The sequence below is a fragment of the Colobus angolensis genome, unplaced genomic scaffold (assembly GCF_000951035.1).
Source record: "Colobus angolensis palliatus isolate OR3802 unplaced genomic scaffold, Cang.pa_1.0 Scaffold99, whole genome shotgun sequence".
In the NCBI taxonomy this organism is placed as follows: Eukaryota; Metazoa; Chordata; class Mammalia; order Primates; family Cercopithecidae; genus Colobus; species Colobus angolensis.
Window position 1 is genome coordinate 2,548,171 of NW_012123931.1, and position 18,095 is coordinate 2,566,265.

At 45.6% G+C, this 18,095-nt stretch overlaps 1 protein-coding gene across 1 annotated transcript in view; it reads left to right on the top strand.

The window, feature by feature from the left end:
* The window catches only part of PTPN9 (protein tyrosine phosphatase, non-receptor type 9), a 76,442-nt gene extending 62,696 nt beyond the window's left edge, over positions 1 to 13,746 (top strand). The window contains exons 10-14 of the mRNA XM_011933009.1: positions 590 to 656; positions 7,058 to 7,136; positions 9,777 to 9,927; positions 10,893 to 11,100; positions 11,900 to 13,746. Coding sequence (XP_011788399.1) covers positions 590 to 656; positions 7,058 to 7,136; positions 9,777 to 9,927; positions 10,893 to 11,100; positions 11,900 to 12,114 — 720 coding nt within the window. The 3' untranslated portion in view covers positions 12,115 to 13,746. The remainder of the gene's footprint in view (positions 1 to 589; positions 657 to 7,057; positions 7,137 to 9,776; positions 9,928 to 10,892; positions 11,101 to 11,899) is intronic.
* The last annotated feature ends 4,349 nt before the right edge of the window (positions 13,747 to 18,095 follow it).

Sequence of the window (18,095 nt, forward strand, 5' to 3'; positions counted from 1 at the left end):
GAGTAGCTGGGACTACAGGCGCCTGCCACCACGCCCGGCTTTTTTTTTTGTATTTTTAGTAGAGATGGGGTTTCACTGTGTTAGCCAGGACGGTCCCGATCTCCTGACCTCATGATCCGCCCTCCTCGGCCTCCCAAAGTGCTGGGATTACAGGCGTGAGCCACCGTGCCTGGCATAAGTTTTTAATTTTAATATAGTTTATCTCTTTTCTATTATCACTTATGCCTTTGGTGTCATATCTGTGAAGACTTTGCCTAAACCAAGGTCACAAAGATTTGCTCTTACCTTACATTTTATTCTGAGAGTTTTAATAGTTTTAATCCCTTACATTTGGTCTTTGATCCATTTTGTGTCAGTTTTTGTGTATGGTATGAGGAAGGAGTCAGCTTGATTTCTCTGCATGTAGATATCTACTTGTCCCAGCACCATTTATTGAACTGAGGGTTTGAGCTGGCCATTTCACTGCTCATTTTCTGCTCAACAAGAAGAGAATATTCACACCTTGGGTTTTATTTACTGAGTACATCATTTTATGACCCAAATGGTATATTCTGTGTAGCTATAGTGATGTCTCCTTTTTTATCATTAGACAGATTACATCAATGCCAGCTTCATGGATGGCTACAAGCAGAAGAATGCTTACATTGGCACACAAGGTAAGCTGGTCCATCCCTCCCATGTTGATTTTGTGCCATCTACTTATGATTCCTTGTGCCAAATGATAGCATAATTTTTAAATGAATGGTAACTTGAGTGGAGGTTTTGGCCACTAGATCCTGGCCTTTTATAAAGATTGGTGGTGGTTGAGAAAAGCAGATAAGAAGTCTGGGGTTTCTGTACTAGGTATGCCTGGAAACTCACCACATAGAGATAAACTGGAGATTTAAACACATAACACTATGGCCTGCAAGTTTTGGGGCTATTTCTTAATATTGGCAAGGGTCTTTAGGGTATCAGAATTCATCAGCCAGTGAGCGCTTCATGCTCTTCCTCTCTAGTAAGAGACCAAGAATAGCGGACACCCCAGAGATTGAGTCCAATCTAGAAATGAGTATTGCTGTCCTAATAGGCCTAGGCTGGTTCGTATACCAGCACAGCGCACTCCAATAAATGTTCTGACATAGATAGTATGTGCTAGTAAGTCTGACAGTGAAAACTGAGCTCTAGGAGGATTTCTCATTTTTTTTCTCTCTCTTTTGAGACGGAGTCTCGCTCTGTCACCCAGGCTAGAGTGCAGTGGCACCACCTCAGCTCACTGCAACCTCCACCTCCTGAGTTCAAGTGATTCTCCTTCCTCAGCCTCCTGAGTAGCTGGGACTAAAGGTGTGTGCCACCACGCCTGGCTAATTGTTGTATTTTTAGTAGAGACTGGGTTTCACCATGTTGGACAGGCTGGTCTCGAATTCCTGACCTCGTGATCTGCCCACCTTGGCCTCCGAAAGTGTTGGGATTATAGGCATAAGCCACCATGCCCGGCCTCTAGGAGGATTTCAGATGGAGTTTCTACAAATGTTCCTATGATCCTAGTACTCTTCCTGACCTGGCCTCTCCATCTCAAGAATATCATGTCACTTTCAAAGATGGTAGGAGGAAATCATAACACAGAAAGACAACAGACCATCAATGGGCGTAAGGCCCTTTGACCACTGCAGAGCTAGATATGGTGGATACTTCCTTAATCAAGTGATCAAACTTAGTATCACCACTAAAGGACAAAGGGACATCATGTATACCTCCTGATATGATAAATGGAGAAATAAATATCACCTGCATTGTGTATTGCCAGTTTTAAAATCTGAATCTAGTTATGGGAAACACTCCAGATTGTGTGACATACTATAAGAAAACTGGCTCAGACTCTCCAAAGTTAATGCCATAAAAAACAAAAAGGCAGAGAACTGTTCTAGATTAAAGGGAGACTAAAGAGAACCATGGCCAGGCACAGTGGCTCACACCTGTAACCCCAGTACTTTGGGAGGCTGAGGTAGGAGTATCACTTGAGCCCACGAAGCAGAGGTTGCTGTGAGCCGAGATTGCACCACTGTACTCCAGCCTGGCTGACACAGCGAGATCCTGCCTCAAAAATAAATAAATAAATAAAAGGACTGGGTGCAATGGCTCACACCTGTAATTCCAGCACTTTGGGAGGCCGGGGCAGGTGGATCACCCGAGGTCAGTAGTTCGAGACCAGCCTGACCAACATAGAGAAACCACATTTCTACTAAAAATACAAAATTAGCCGGGCGTGGTGGCACATGCCTGTAATCCCAGCTACTTGGGAGGCCGAAGCAGGAGAATCGCTTGAACCCAGGAGACGGAGGTTGCAGTGAGCTGAGATTGTGCCATTGCACTCCAGCCTGGGCAACAAGAGCGAAACTCCATCTCAAAAAGAAAAAAAATAAGAGGATCTGTGATTAGAACCTCAATTGGGAGAAAAAAACTATTGAAGACAAACTATTGAGACAATTGGACACTTTGTGTTAGCCAACATTATATCCATGTTTAATATATGCTTAAGGTGATAATGGTATTCTTGTTTAGGAAGATGTCCTTGTTTTCCTAATAAATGCTCAAGTATTTGGGCATAAAATATCATAATGTCTGCAACTTCTTTATTTTTAATTAATTAATTTTTTGAGATGGAGTTTTGCTCTGTCGCCCAGGCTGCAGTGCAGTGACGTGATCTTGGCTCACTGCACCTTCCACTTCCAGGGCTCAAATGATTCTCCTGCCTCAGCCTCCCGAGTAGCTGGGATTACAGGCACCTGTCACCATGCCCAGCTAATTTTTGTATTTTTGGTAGAACCAGGGTTTCGCCATGTTGCCTTGGCTGGTCTTGAACTCCCGGCCTGAAGTGATCTGCCTACCTCAGCTTCCCAAAGTGCTGGGATTACAGGCATCAGCCCCTGCGCCCGGCCTATATTTCTACTAATGATGTCATCTATTGAGAAGACCTATTATATATGAGATGCATAAATGCTATCTAATTATTATAGAGACTCTGCAAGGGAAGTTTATTAATTTATAGATGAGCAAACTGAAACCCAAAAGTTGACATTACCTTGGACCATGCAGCTAGTAAGTGGCAGAACCAGGGTTTGAACCCATGTTTGCTTGATTCAGAAGTTTTTACAAGCCAAGTCAGTGGATTGTTTCACCTATGTCAGTATAAACTGCTGACTTTATTTCTTGAGAGAAGTCTACTGTTAAAGGGTCTAAGCTGGGAAGTACAACTTTCCCTTCTAAGTATCTCTCTTGAGCCTGTGAGAAGTTTGCCCAGTCTGAGTCTGGTAACTGAATTACCATGTGCTCTGAGTGCTCAGTACTCCAATTCTGCCAGTTGTCTGAATGTGGAAAATGAAGTATATGAGAGTTGCTGTGGTGCAGGAGAGTAGGATGTGGATGAGGCTGAGGGTCAGAGATGTGGAAAAGGTGTCCTTACTGTCTTCTTGATGTGTATACTAGATGTCCATTGTGGAATATTTAGAAAACAAAAATAATCCCTCATAACCCTAGGACCCAGAGATAATGTTAACATTTTACAGCATCTCCTCCTAGACCTTTATCTATGCATACATGCAGATATAGGCATACAAAATACTTAACCAGGCTGGGCGCAGCAGCTCAAGCCTGTAATCCCAGCACTTTGGGAGGCCGAGGTGGGTGAATCACCTGAGGTCAAGAGTTTGTGACCAGCCTGGCTAACATGGTGAAACCTTGTCTCTACTAAAAATACAAAAGTTAGCCAGGCATGGTGGTATGCGCCTGTAATCCCAGCTACTTGGGAGGCTGAGGCACAAGAATCGCTGGAAGCCAGGAGGTGGAGGTTGCAGTGAGCCGAAATCGTGCCACCGCACTCCAGCCTGGGCAACAGAGTGAGACTCTGTCTTAAAAAAAAAAAAAAAAATAGGCCGGGCGCAGTGGCTCAAGCCTGTAATCCCAGGACTTTGGGAGGCCAAGACGGGCGGATCATGAGGTCAGGAGATCGAGACCATCCTGGCTAACACAGTGAAACCCCGTCTCTACTAAAAAATACAAAAAACTAGCCGGGCGAGGTGGCAGGCGCCTGTAGTCCCAGCTACTCGGAGGCTGAGGCAGGAGACAGGAGGCAGAGCTTGCAGTGAGCTGAGATCCGGCCACTGTACTCCAGCCTGGGCGACAGAGCGAGACTCCGTCTCAAAAAAAAAAAAAAACAAAGGCCAGGCATGGTGGCTTAAGCCTGTAATTCCCACACTTTGGGAGGCCAAGGCAGGTGGATCACCTGAGGTCAGGAGTTCAAGGTCAGGAGTTCGAGACCAGCCTGGCTAACACGGTGAAACCCAGTCCATACTAAAATTAGCCGGGTGTGGTGGTGGGCGCCTATAGTCCTAGCTGCTTGGGAGACTGAGGGAGGAGAATCGCTTGAACCCGGGAGGCAGAGGTTGCAGTGAGCTGAGATCACGCCACTGAACTCCAGCCTGGGTGACAGAGTGATACTCGGTCTCAAAAAAAAAAAAAACTAAACTTTTAATTTAACCAAATATGCTCTTTCTATACACATCTCTTATTTCATTTAATGGTATCTGTGAATACCTTTCCATAGCAAAAAATACAGCTCTTACAACATCAGCTTTATAGACTGTATAAATTATGGGTATACTATTATTTATTTATTTTTGAGACAGGGTCTCACTCTGTCACCTAGGCTGGGTGACAGAGTGGTATGATTATGGTTCACGATCATGACTCAATGTAGCCTCGGTCTCTCCAGGCACAGGTGATCCTCTCACCTCAGTCTCCTGAGCAGTTGGGACTACAGGCATGTGCTACTACACCTGTCTAATTTTTGTATTTTTTGTAGGGATAGGGTTTCACAATGTTGCCCAGGTTGGTCTCAAACTCCTGGGCTCAAGTGATCTGCCTACCTCATCCTTCCAAAGGGCTGGGATTACAGGTGTGCGCCATTGCACCCCACTTGACATGCCATAATTTAATTAATCCTCTCTTATTGGATATTTAGCATATTTCTAAGACCTCACATGCTTTTGACATCATCCACTTCTGCAGAGAGGGCATTCCAGTATCATGTTAGTGCTTGCTAAAAGACTTAGCAATAATGGTAGTAGAACCAGCAGACTTCTAGGCCAAAATTAACCATTAGTACTGCCCTGCTTTCCTGAAAGCAGAGAGGGAGGAAACACCCGGAAAGTATAAGGAATTATCTTGAGTTGTTACTTTTTTTTTTCCTTGAGATGGAGTCTTGCTGTCACCCAGGCTGGAGTTCAACGGTGCGATCTAGGCTCAATGCAACCTCCACCTCCCGGGTTTAAGCAATTCTCCTAACTCAGGCTCCCAAGTAGCTGGGATTACAGGCACCCGCCATCATGCCCAGCTAATTTTTGTATTTTTAGTAGAGATTGGGTTTTACCATGTTGGCCAGGCTGGTCTCGGACTCCTGACCTCAAGTGATCCGCCTGCCTTGGCCTCCCAAAGTGTTGGGATTATAGGTGTGAGCCCTGCGCCCGGCCGGTTACTGTCTTGATCAAAGTGGAGTTGGTAGTTCACAAGTATCTTCAAAGTTACTGCTGAGTGCTCAGCCCTATGCAGGTTCTAACTAAAAAAGGAGAATCTGGCCAGGCACAGTGGCTCATGCCTGTAATCCCTTGTCCTTAGGACAATGTTTACTGAGATATCATTAGTTCCCACAAAGTAAAATAATGGATGGAAGAGTATATAAATTAAATGGTTAACCAGCTATGCCATCAAAGTAAAAGAGAAGAAGCTTCACAAGGAATGAGGTGGTCAGAGAAAGCTTCAAGGAAGAGGCGGCACTTGAAAATGGGTAGAAAATGAATAGCATTGGAGGTAATGGAGACAGCTTGAGCAAAAGAATAGAGACCAAAGTGAGCATGGTATGTCTATGTTCTGATGAAGAAACTTTTAAGAAAGATTAAACTGGTGGGGTTTCCCAGAGTAGACTGGAACAGAAAAAGGCCTATTCAGAAAAGTAGACTGAATAGTGTTACAGTAACTTAGACAGAAGATGATGTGGTCTTTGTGTCAGTGAAATTGAGCAGGAGGAGCAGGATGGGGAGAAGATGGAGGGCAAAAGAATAAAAAGCAAAAACATTTCAAAGGTAAAAAATCTCTAGGATTTGGTGACTGACTGCTTCTGGGAGATGAAGGAAATGGGTAAGTCAGTGTTGACTTCAACTTTTTAAGACTGAATGATTTAAGAATGCTAGTATTGTTAACAGAGATAAGAAAGTTGCAAGATAAAGCTAATTTTTCTCTTTTTTGAGACGAAGTCTCATTCTACTGCCCAGGCTGGAGTGCAGTGGTGTGATCTTGGCTCACTGCAACCTCCACCTCCTGGGGTCAAGCAATTCTTGTGCCTCAGCCTCCAAAGTACCTGGGACTACAGGCATGTGGCAGCACACTCGGCTAATTTTTGTATTTTCCATAGAGACAGGGTTTTACCATGTTGCCAGGCTGATCTCGAACTCCTGAGCTCAGGCAACCTGCCTGCCTTGGCCTCCTCAGGCAACCTGCCTGCCTTGGCCTCCCAGAGGGCTGGAATTATAGGCATGAGCCACTGCACCTGGCTAAGATAAAGCTAATTTTGAAGGAAGAGACTTAGTTGCAGACATAATGGATCTGAGATGATGGGAAACAGAAGGTTAATGGTTTTAGTAAGCAATCTGTGATTATAAAACTGAAGCTTAGGTGAGATGAAAACAGCTAGAGACTCATACACCGTTGACACTGTTGGCCTGGATGTGATGGCTGAAGTTCTGATGATTAAGGCTCTGAGAGGGTATGTAGCAGTGCTTCCCAAACCTACCTATGACTCACCTGGGGATCTTGTTAACATGCAGATTCATGTTTCTTACACTCTCCCATACGATGCTGGTGTGATTTGTCCACGGACCACACTGAATAGCAGGGATGTGAAAAGATGAGCAGGGAGCTAACATCTATGGTTTGGAGTTACCATTGGGGAGTAAAACAGAAGAGCCTACAAAGGAAAAAAAGTGTTTCCCAGAGTAATGTTTCTTGTCTTCTACTTTTATTACAGGTCCTTTGGAGAATACCTATCGTGATTTCTGGCTCATGGTATGGGAGCAAAAAGTCTTGGTGATTGTCATGACCACCCGGTGAGTTAATCCCTTTTTTCCACTGGTCTCCACCTCCACTCTGTCCCTAAGCATAGGTGATTGAAGAGGGAAGTTTAGCTTTTAGAAATAATGTGGGCCAGCCTGGCGCAGTGGCTCACGCCTGTAATCCCAGCACTTAGGGAGGCCGAGGCAGGCGGATCATGAGGTCAGGAGTTCCAGACCAGCCTGGCCAGCCTGGTGAAACCCCATCTCTATTAAAAGTACAAAAAGGCCAGGCGTGGTGGCTCAAGCCTGTAATCCCAGCACTTTGGGAGGCCAAGACGGGCGGATCACAAGGTCAGGAGATCGAGACCATCCTGGGTAACCCAGTGAAACCCTGTCTCTACTAAAAAATACAAAAAAACTAGCCGGGCGAGGTGGCGGGCGCCTGTAGTCCCAGCTACTCGGGAGGCTGAGGCAGGAGAATCACTTGAACCCAAGAGGCAGAGGTTGCAGTGAGCTGACATCATGCCATTGCACTCCAGCCTGGGCTACAGAGTGAGACTATGTCTCAATTTAAAAAAAAAATTTTTTTGAGGATTAGGAAAGCCATGGCAAAGATTTTGAGATATCTCTTAGCTAATCCACAACCCGGGTATTGTGGAGATGAATAGATCTAACTTATTAAAGCTTTAATCCTTGGCTCTGGCAACCCTGTGCCAGTTATACCCTATTTTGAGGTCCTGGCCTTACCCACTAAAGGAAGTTCTGGGAAACATGGGACAATTCTTTAATGTGTTCCCTATTTTCAGAGGGGTGCTCTCTTCCTGACTACCGAATTACCAGATCACCTTTGCTCTCCATTTGTTGCTACTTTTTTTTTTTTCTTTTGAGATGGAGTCTCACTCTGTCGCCAGGCTGGAGTGCAGTGGCGTGATCTTGGCTCACTGTAACCTCCGTCTCCCAGGTTCGAGCAATTCTCCTGCCTCAGCCTCCTGAGTAGCTAGGATGTGCCACCACGCCCAGCTAATTTTTTTTTTTTTTTGGAGACGGTATCTCGCTCTGTCACCCAGGCGGGAGTACAATGGCTCTATCTCAGCTCACCGCAACCCACGCCTCCCGGGTTCAAGTGATTCTCCTGAGTAGCTGAGATTATAGGCACGTGCCACCATGCCCAGCTAATTTTTGTATTTTTAGTAGAGATGGGGTTTTACCATGTTGGTCAGGCTGGTCTTGAGCTCCTGACCTCATGATCCGTCCGTCACCTCAGCCTCCCAAAGTGCTGGGATTGTAAGTGTGAGCCACCGCGCCCAGCCAGGAAGGTTTTAATGAAAGGAATATTTTTGAAAGTTTGGTCTACAAATCTGGCAAATTTCAGGAATAACCTATTTCAGATGAGGAAGGAAAAAAAAGAATGTTCAATTTCCTTCCTTAGCACTGTTATAACCACCTCTTATTTAGAGAGGAGGTAGTGGTAGAGAAGTTCTACCTTGGAATACCTTGGGGGCACTGTAGGGTGGCGAGGTAGATTTAGGCTTTTTTTTTTTCTTCTTTGAGACAGAGTCTCACTCTGTTGTGCAGGCTGGAGTTCAGTGGTGCGACCTCAGCTCACTGCAACCTCTGCCTACCAGGTTTGAGCGATTCTTCTGCCTCAGCAGAAGAATTCCGAAGTAGCTGGGATTACAGGTGCCCACCACCATGCCTGGCTAATTTTTGTATTTTTAGTAGAGATGGGGTTTCACCATATTGGCCAGGCTGGTCTCGAACTCCTGACCTCAGGAGATCTGCCACCTCCGTCTCCTAAAGTGCTGGGATTACAGCAGGCACAAGTCACTGTGCCCAGCCTAAGCCTTTTTTTTTTTTTTTTTTTTTTTTTTTTGAGACAAGAGTCTCGCTTTGTCATCTAGGCTGGAGTGCAGTGGTGCCATCTCAGCTCACTGCAGTCTCAACCTCCTGGATTCAAGCAATCCTCCTGCCTCAGCCTCCTAAGTAGCTGGGACTACAGGTACCCACCACCATGCCTGGCTAGTTTTTGTGTTTTTAGTAGAGACAGGGTTTCCGTGTTACCTGGGCTGGGACTTCAGGCCTTTACACAAACCTTCTGCTAACATTCCAGGAGATGTGTGTTTATCAGTTCTCTTATTATCCAACATCTCTTATTGGGGAAGACAATAAGCAGTGGCTGAGGTATAGGCCAGAGAGTTCTCTCTGATCTATCATATTTTCTCTACTGTTTTTTTTTTTCTTTTTCTTTTTTTTTTGAGATGGAGTCTCACCATGTTGCCCAGGCTGGTCTCAAACTCCTGGTCTTAGATGATTCTCCTACCTAAGCCTCCCAAGTAGCTGGGGTTACAGGCATGCGCCACTACCCCCAGCTACTATACTGTTTTTTTCTCTGTTCACCCAGTATTTATCCCACATATATGAGAAGTACTATTGCATATTAGGAAAAAGACCAAATGCTGTAGTAAGTGCTCAGTAACTGTCTGCTATATGAGTACATGCAAAAACCTTAGCTGTGAGTACATTTGTTTAGAATGAAGAGGTTTCCTTTCCTTTCTGCTGAGAATAAATGGTGTAAGTTAGAAGCAATGCAACAGATGATATTGCTGCCTGGGGGTATATCAGGTCTTTGTGGAAGCCAGGTTACTGCTGTGGAGAGGAAGGATGGAAGGCTTACCTTGCTCTGTGTGTCTTCAGCTTTGAAGAAGGCGGCAGGAGAAAGTGTGGCCAGTACTGGCCTTTAGAAAAAGACTCTCGGATCCGATTTGGCTTCCTCACAGTGACCAATCTAGGCGTGGAGAACATGAATCATTATAAGAAAACAACGCTAGAAATTCACAACACAGAGGTAAATCCAGGTTTCTTTTTTCTCACCTTGTTGAAACAGGGGGAGAATACTTACTGTAATGAAAATTTCCAGAGGGAATAGATAGGCTACCAGGGAGGTTATGAGTTGCTTCTGTTTTTCTAGGGACAGGATGAGGATATTTAACTCACAGCCAATATAGCCATATTACTGCAGCACAATAGGAACATTAAATAGGAGTAAAGCTTATAATTTTAGATATCTGGGGCTGGGTAAGGCCGGGCACGGTGGCTCAAGCCTGTAATCCCAGCACTTTGGGAGGCTGAGGCGGGCGGATCACAAGGTCAGGAGTTCAAGACCAGCCTGGCCAACGTAGTGAAACCCTGTCTCTACTGAAAAATAGAAAAAATTAGCTGGGAGGCAGGAGAATCGCTTGAACTCACAATGCAGAGGTTGAAGTGAGCAGAGACCTCACCACTGCACTCCAGCCTGGGCGATAGTGAGAGACCGTCTCAAACAAAAAAAAAAAAGAAAAGAAATCTGGGTCTGGGTGCAATGGCTTATGCCTATAATCCCAGGGCTCTGGGAGGCAGAGGCGGAAGGATCACTTGAGCCCAGGAGTTCAAGACAATCTAGGCAACACAGTGAGATCCCGTCTCTACAAAACATAGAAAAAATTAGCTGATCATGGTGGCACACACCTGTGAGGTCAAGGCAGCAGTAAGTTTGATCATGCCACTGTACTCCAGCCTGGGCGACAGAGTGAGATCCTGTCTCAAAAAAAAAAATTCGGGATCTTACAGTATAGGAATTCTGCCTTTTCCAAACAATTAACCAACCCTTCCTTTGGGTTTGTAGTAAAGAAGCAGTTATGGGAAAAGTTGACAGTGGTAGATAGGAGCCTTGGTGGTAGGGATAACCAGGGTGTTGAGAATCTGGAAAAGCCAGTGGTAGCTAGGGACAGGCAGAAATAACCTCGTTAACGTTTACTTCTTTTCTCATCTAAGGAACGGCAGAAACGCCAGGTGACCCACTTCCAGTTCTTGAGCTGGCCAGACTATGGTGTCCCTTCCTCAGCAGCTTCCCTCATTGACTTCTTGAGAGTGGTCAGAAACCAGCAGAGCCTGGCTGTGAGCAACATGGGAGCACACTCCAAAGGGCAGTGCTCTGAGCCACCCATTGTGGTCCATTGCAGTGCAGGCATTGGCAGGACAGGTAATGCACCTAATGCAGCTCTTGGTGTCTGCAGAGGCAGTAGGGGTGGAGGAGGAAAAACAAAGCTGTTAGCCCACATCTGTGATTGGAGAAGGAACTCACTTGCTCCCTTGGTGGTGAATTGCTGTGAAAAATCCCTCTTCTAATGTCCTTTTGGTGGACCAACTGATGGCCAGAATATATATTTCACAAGCCAAGTCCTCTAGGGGTTGATGTTTTATATACCCCATCATAATGCTGACCGTGTCACCTGTTAGCACTGCAGGTATCCCAAGGAGCTCAGCTGGTCTGCTGCTTCCTTCCCATACAGCCCTCCCTGGAGGGACTCCCCTCCCTGTGCTGTATTGTCCATTCTGGAGCCAGTTAGCAGCTTTTGTCTTAAGGGCATGTACATGGTAGAAAATGTTGGCCTTTCTAGTTCAAAGGTCCTTTGGGAGAAAGTTGGGAATAGGTTTGTGTTAGGCCTCTGAAAAACTTGTGGACTCTGGAAATTAGGTGTGGGAGTGCTGTCAGTCTGTCTGTCTGGGATTGAAGCAGGAAGTTCCCCTATGTCACCTTCCCGTTTCCACTTCCTGTTACCCCAGTGTATGTCCTGAGAGGTAAGAGGCCTTCTCATTTCTCTGGCCTCCAACACTGCCTGTGACCTCCCCTCCAGTCCTTTCAGGCCTAAGGCCACCTGGCCTTCTGCCAAGAGGTGCTTTGCCTTTGAATTCATTCATTCAGTTCTCCCTGGGTTATTTGGTAGAGGGAGGAAGAGAGGAGAGGTAAACCAGATGTGATCACTTCCTTCCTTCTTCAGGTACCTTCTGCTCCCTGGACATCTGCCTGGCACAGCTGGAGGAGCTTGGCACCCTTAATGTGTTCCAGACGGTGTCACGCATGAGGACCCAGAGGGCCTTCAGCATCCAGACCCCTGAGCAGTACTATTTTTGCTACAAGGCCATCCTGGAGTTCGCAGAGAAGGAGGGCATGGTATCCTCTGGCCAAAACCTGCTGGCTGTGGAGGGTCAGTAACTCTCCCACGAACCTCCTACCTGCTGGCCAGCCTTCCTTAAACTACCCTGGACACCGCTGAGCCTATAGGTTGCCATCGGTTACGCTGAAGCCATGGATCAACTTCTTTCTTGTGTCTCCCGGCACACGTGTGCACACAAGGCAGCCTTTCCCTTTGGCTAGATAAATGTGGTGAAATTGCCACTAGAAAGGGCCAGCAGCAATGTGTTCTTAATTCCTAGCACCTGCTATCAAACTGTGCCTTATTAAAACCAAATTGTGGCTATTGATTTTTGCCAGGGTCCCCGAGGTAAGTGGGGAAGGAACCTCCCTCCTCCTTTCTCCCGCCATTCTCTTTCTGGAGGTCTCCTGTCTCCCACTCCTTCCCTTTGCTAGGATTTTATGGGGAGGTTTGATGAGCATTTGCCTTTCTCCCCAGAGAGCTTGACCAAGTTACATATTCTAGAGATCGTCCTGAGTGCCAAGCACGTTTATAAGTAGGGCGTGTATTCCAGTCCTGTCATTCTGTGTGTATGCGTGTGTGTACTTATGTGTATGGGTCCATATGTACGTGTGTATATAATATATATTGTATGTGATAATATGATCGTATTCTATAAATACATATACACACAGATATTCCTTTGTAGAAGTTCCTGGGGCTCTGTGTTGCAGTTCAGGACTCCTTGCTTCTTGGACCCTACTATTTATCCTGGACTAGCTTGGGTTGGTGATCATGTCTCCTGTTGTCAGGCTACAGAGTGGTGGAAGAGGACATACACACTTCTCCATGTTCCTACCACAGGGCCCCTTCCTTAAGTAATGACTTATCTCCCTCCTGTTGGAGCCAAGAATGTATTAGTTTGTGGTGACACTGGGTTAGCTCAGCATGGATTTCCCTTATCTGATGATTTTTCTGCGTTTACTTGGCCAATTTGGGGAACAGACCTCCACTGTGATTCCATACTCTCTCTTTGTTTTCACTATCCCATGGATGGGAGGCGGAGGGTAGAGATGAACTCACTGAGCAGCCAGAGCCACATGCAATCGGTACGAAGTCTTAGAAGGAAGGAGGCGTAGCCCAAGTATGAGAGAGAAAAAACTACTAAGAAAATGCCTCCCTGGGAGGATGAGCTGGGGCCCTTTTTCTTTTGCTGGATGATTCCTTTATGAAGCTTGGCCGTCTACTGAGATGCCCATCTCTTCCTGCCTGCTAGCCTGCTAGACCCTCAAACTGGGTGGGTTCTGTGTCAATAAAAAGCTTTACCCTCTGGCTGAGTGAGGTGGTCCCCTGCAATCACTGTTTGTCCCCTACCCACCCAACCTGTCCCTGCCTGCTCCCAGCCCACTCATCCTTATGTGCTAGGGATAAATCAAGAGTCCTTAGCACTCCACATTCCCAAGAAAATCCCAGGAACTCCTAAACCTTCCCCTGTCACAGAAGATGAGGTTGGCAGCTGATCAGACCTCAATAATTTTATATTGTAATAAGCTCTTTGAATGTGTATATTCTTATTTTTTACAATCATTTCATTTTTGTATTTAGTATCAATGGACTGAGGCAGATTCAGAAAATAATTGTAATGTTCACATTCAATATCTTACAGTGATACAGTTTTGTATTTACATATAAATATACCGACATGATCAAAACCCTTTTAGCTTCATCAATTTAGCAGCCTGGGACATGAGGGAGGGGGTCCAGGAGCTGGTCTGGGAGGGATGAGGGAGGCAGGGAGGGACCCAAGGCTTCAGTATCTGAGACTTAGAGTTCTGACACTATGAGTTCACCTTGTCTGTAGGCCATGGCCCTATATCTGGACAGAGGGACCAGCACCAGTTCAGTGCTTGAGATGTGCTAAGCACTATGCTAGGTGCTTTTCTCCTCATTGCTTCATTCAAACTTCACAACAATTCAGTGAGGTATTATCTTCTCTCCCTTCTCCTGTGCACCCCTTTCTCATTTCTATATAGTTGAGGAAAGTGAGGTCCAGAGGGTTACAGTGATTTGCTCTAAAACGAGCTCAAGTTGGTCTGCTTACAAAGCCTGTGGTCTCCTCACTGCATGGAAGATGGAGATCTTGTCTTTGGAGAACAGAGGTTTGTTTAGCTGTCCTTTTAGAGTATAAATAGTTCTTCCCAAGTTCCAGGTTGTTGTTCTTGTGCCCATGCTTCATGTAGTAGACTCGAAGGGCGACAGGGTTGGTGACTGACTCTCCTAGCTAGGACCTCCTGATGTAAGGTCCTCATGTCTGCAGAGTACCAAAAGGGTTGTCATTCTCCCCAGGAAACTCCCTATCTATGGATACATGGTGTTTGTGAGAAGATCTTGAGTCATTTGCATTTCTCTCGTAGAAAGAATGGAACCAGAAGCTTTGTCCATGGAAAACCACTCCCCATATCATACCTGTTGGCTGGTGATGGCTTGCCCAGTTGGGGCAATTGTGGCTGGGAAATATTGGGGTGTTCTTAATAATAGTCATAGCAACCAATTTACTGGATGCTTACTCTATTCCAGGCACTGTTTAGAGTAATTTCTAGGTATCATCTCATTCACCCTCCACAACCTTTTGAGGTAGGTATTGACAGAAGAAAAAAATTGAGAGACAGGAATGTTAATTTGCTACAGCCAGGATCCAGACCATCTCACTACAAAGTACCTTCTTTCAACTCTTACACTAGACTTCCTCTAAGGATCCATCTTCTGATCTGCCAATAAATTTTTATTGAGTTTCTTACCATAATCAGGAGCTCAAGTGTAGAGCAGAAGATTAATCTAGTTCCTTCTCCAGATGAGCCTCCATTCTCTTGGGAGTGCACAAACATAAGAAGTGAACAGAGATTCTTGGAAATCTGAGAAACTAGAGAGGTTAGGGGGTTTAGTGGAAAGTGTAAGAAATGGGATTAATGATAAAAGGCCTGGAGGAGGTAACTTTAAATTGTCATTTATTTGAAGAGGCTGTAACCCAACTGCCCTGTGAATTTAAAGTTATGCATGAGTTCCTGATTGCATATCTGAAGATTGGTGAGGTTATCTATCACTTGAGCTCCATAAAATGCTGATTCCTGGGTCCATCCAGTAGGTTGTTAGTGAGTGACAGGATGATCCAGGTTTGGGAACCACAGATTTAGTTCATGTTTCTGACTCTGTAGAGAGTTAATGAATTGATGTCTCCTAAATTTTCAATAAAACTCGAGGAACTTCTCCCACTGCCATTGTTTGTAGCTTTTACCAGTTTGATCCTACCTGTCTTAGGTGTTAAAGGAGGAGGGAAAGGGAAGGCAGACACGCAACCCAGAATCTATTTGGCAAGTCAGGGTTCTCATACAGGAAACTTACTGAACAAAGCAAGAGAAAATGTTCAGGGTCTGGGTGCAGTGGCTCACGCCTGTAATCCCAGGACTTTGGGAGGCCAAGGTGGGCAGATCACCTGAAGTCAGGAGTTCGAGACCAGCCTGATCAATATGATGAAACCCCGTCTCTACTAAAGATACAAAAATTACCTGGGTACGGTGGCTTGTGCCTGTAATCCTAGCCACTCAGGAGGCTGAAACAGGAGAATTGTTTGAATCCAGGAGGCAGAGGTTGCAGTGAGCTGAGATCGTGCCATTGCACTCTAGCCTGGGCAACAAGAGTGAAACTCTGTCTCAAAAAAAGTAAATAAATAAAAAAGAAAGACAATGTTCAGGAAAGAAGAAAACACTGTGAGCTAAAGCAGGCTTCTGCTTCTGATTTGATTGCTGTTTTTTTCACCTTTCTCTAACATTCCTATGCTATATAATTTTTCAAACATGAGAGAATCCCCATGTCCTTTTTCCCATTGCTCCCTTCATCTTGCCCATCCTTGTTGGCTAGGATGGGACTCCTGTGGTGAAGGGTGCACCAGCATCCTCAGCCTGGGAGGCCACCCTTGTCAGTCTTCATGTGACAGTATGCAGGTAAATGACAGAGTAGGACTTGTTCTTGGGAGAATGGACGATTTAACATCACAGCCCTAGGGAAATTTGGTTCCTTCCCTGAAAGGGATGCTTCTTGTCTCTTGGGACAGACAGACACACATACAAAAACTTTTATAAATCAGAGACCTAGAGGGAATTGGGCCAAGAGGCACTGGCCAAGTAGAAAGGCTTCTCTAGAGTGACCCAGCTCTTTGGTGGTTTTGAGGTCTTACCACTCAACCCAACCTAAGTCCTAGGTTCCCTCTGTAAAAGAAGGGGCTACACCAGATGATCCTACCATGGGTCCTCTGACTGTAAGGGTCCAGTTCTTTGTTGGATAGTGCAAACACCCATAGAGGAGCTATTAGGCCCTTACTTGGGTTGAGTCAGCTCCCACTGGCACTCCCCACTTTTTGTTTTTTTGTTTTTTTTTCAGAGACAGAGTCTCGCTCTGTTGCCTAGGTTAGAGCATAGTGGCATGATCATGGCTCACTGCAGTCTCAACATCTGGGCTCAAGCAGGAACTCTGCTTTTTTTTTTTTTCCTCTAGAGACAGGATCTCACTGTGTTGCTCAGGCTGGTCTCGAACTCCCAGCCTCAAGCGATCCTCCGGCCTCGGCCTCCCAAAATGAGAGGATTACAGGCATGGGCCACCATACCCAGCCTCCCCAGTTTTAGTGTGTTTTCAGAGTCTCCTCTTTCAAGCTGCTGCTACTCCCCTAGCTTCCCTCAGTTCTCTTCCCCCTTGGCCTTCCAATTGGAGGAAAAGCAGGTCAGGTCCCTGTCATCTCCAAGACCAGCCTATAGGCCTTTAAAGTTTCCCTGTTTCTTAATGTGGGGTCTACAGGGTGACTCAGAGGCAAAGCATGAACTGACCAAGGGTCCCAGAGCTGCCAACCGAGTCCTTAGATTTCTCTCTGGCCTTGGTTACTACCCACAAACCACTGTGAGCCTACCAAGGGCAGGAGTGGAAGTGCCCAGCAGCCTGGGAACCATCTTTTTCTGTTAGGAGGTATCTGCCCTGTAGTTGCCTTTATACGACACTTGTGACTATCAAGTGTTTTGGACTGCTCATAATTGGCTACAGAGAAGACTGGGGTCTTCCCCACAAATAGAAATCTAGCACTTTTACTTGGAGATGTTTTCTTGGGGAAAAAAAAATCTAGAACTCTTCTTCACCTTGGTTGTCATAAAATCCTCCTGTCTGAGCTAAATGTGGCCTGCTGAAGTCTTAAATACCCATATTTTTCAGGCTAAGGACATGGTGGACATAGCTAACTCCACTAGAATCCTGGCTGGGGGTGTTAGATGGAGACACTATAGTGCTTTCAACAATTGAGGGGAATATGTTCCAGGCTCACATCCATCTCCCCTCCCCGCACATTATAATCTGGCTCCTTCTCTAATGCTGCTGTTTGTCTTAAAGACTCAAGACTGGCCAGATGTGCACCTGAGTAAGTCAGCCATTTCATCTGGGGGCTCTTTCTTGACTTTTAATGAATTTTCTTCTGTGAAAAAATGAATTTTTAATAAAAAAATTTTCTGTGGCCAGCATCCAGTGGAAGTCTGGAGTCTGATGTTCAGGGCAGATACTGGTCTGGAGATGTCAATTTAGGACTTAGTTAGACAGAAGCAATGAGCCTTGAAGTGAGAATGAGGAAAGCAAGAGAGGAGATACATTTGGATGTCACCAACATTTAGGTAATGGGTGGAGGAAGAAAAGCTGCTGAAGGATACTAAATGAACAGGCAGAGGTAACTGAGCACAAAGCCAGGCTGCTCTGTCACAGGCTGCTGAGAGGTAGGTAGTGGCTGGGATGAATGAACAAGATCTGAAATGTGGGTTCATTAGAAGTCTTCGAAGGGACTATGTGGCTGTCAGGGAGGCTGCATGAGAGAGATGTGAAGGAATTGACTGCAGTGCTCAGGCTGTCCTCACTTAAACCAAAACAAGGCCCACCTTGATCTCTTACACATTAGGCTTCTGAATAAGATTTTCTTTGAACAAAGGACCTTGCTGGCTGGGTGCAGTGGCTCAGGCCTATAATCCCAGTGATTTGGGAG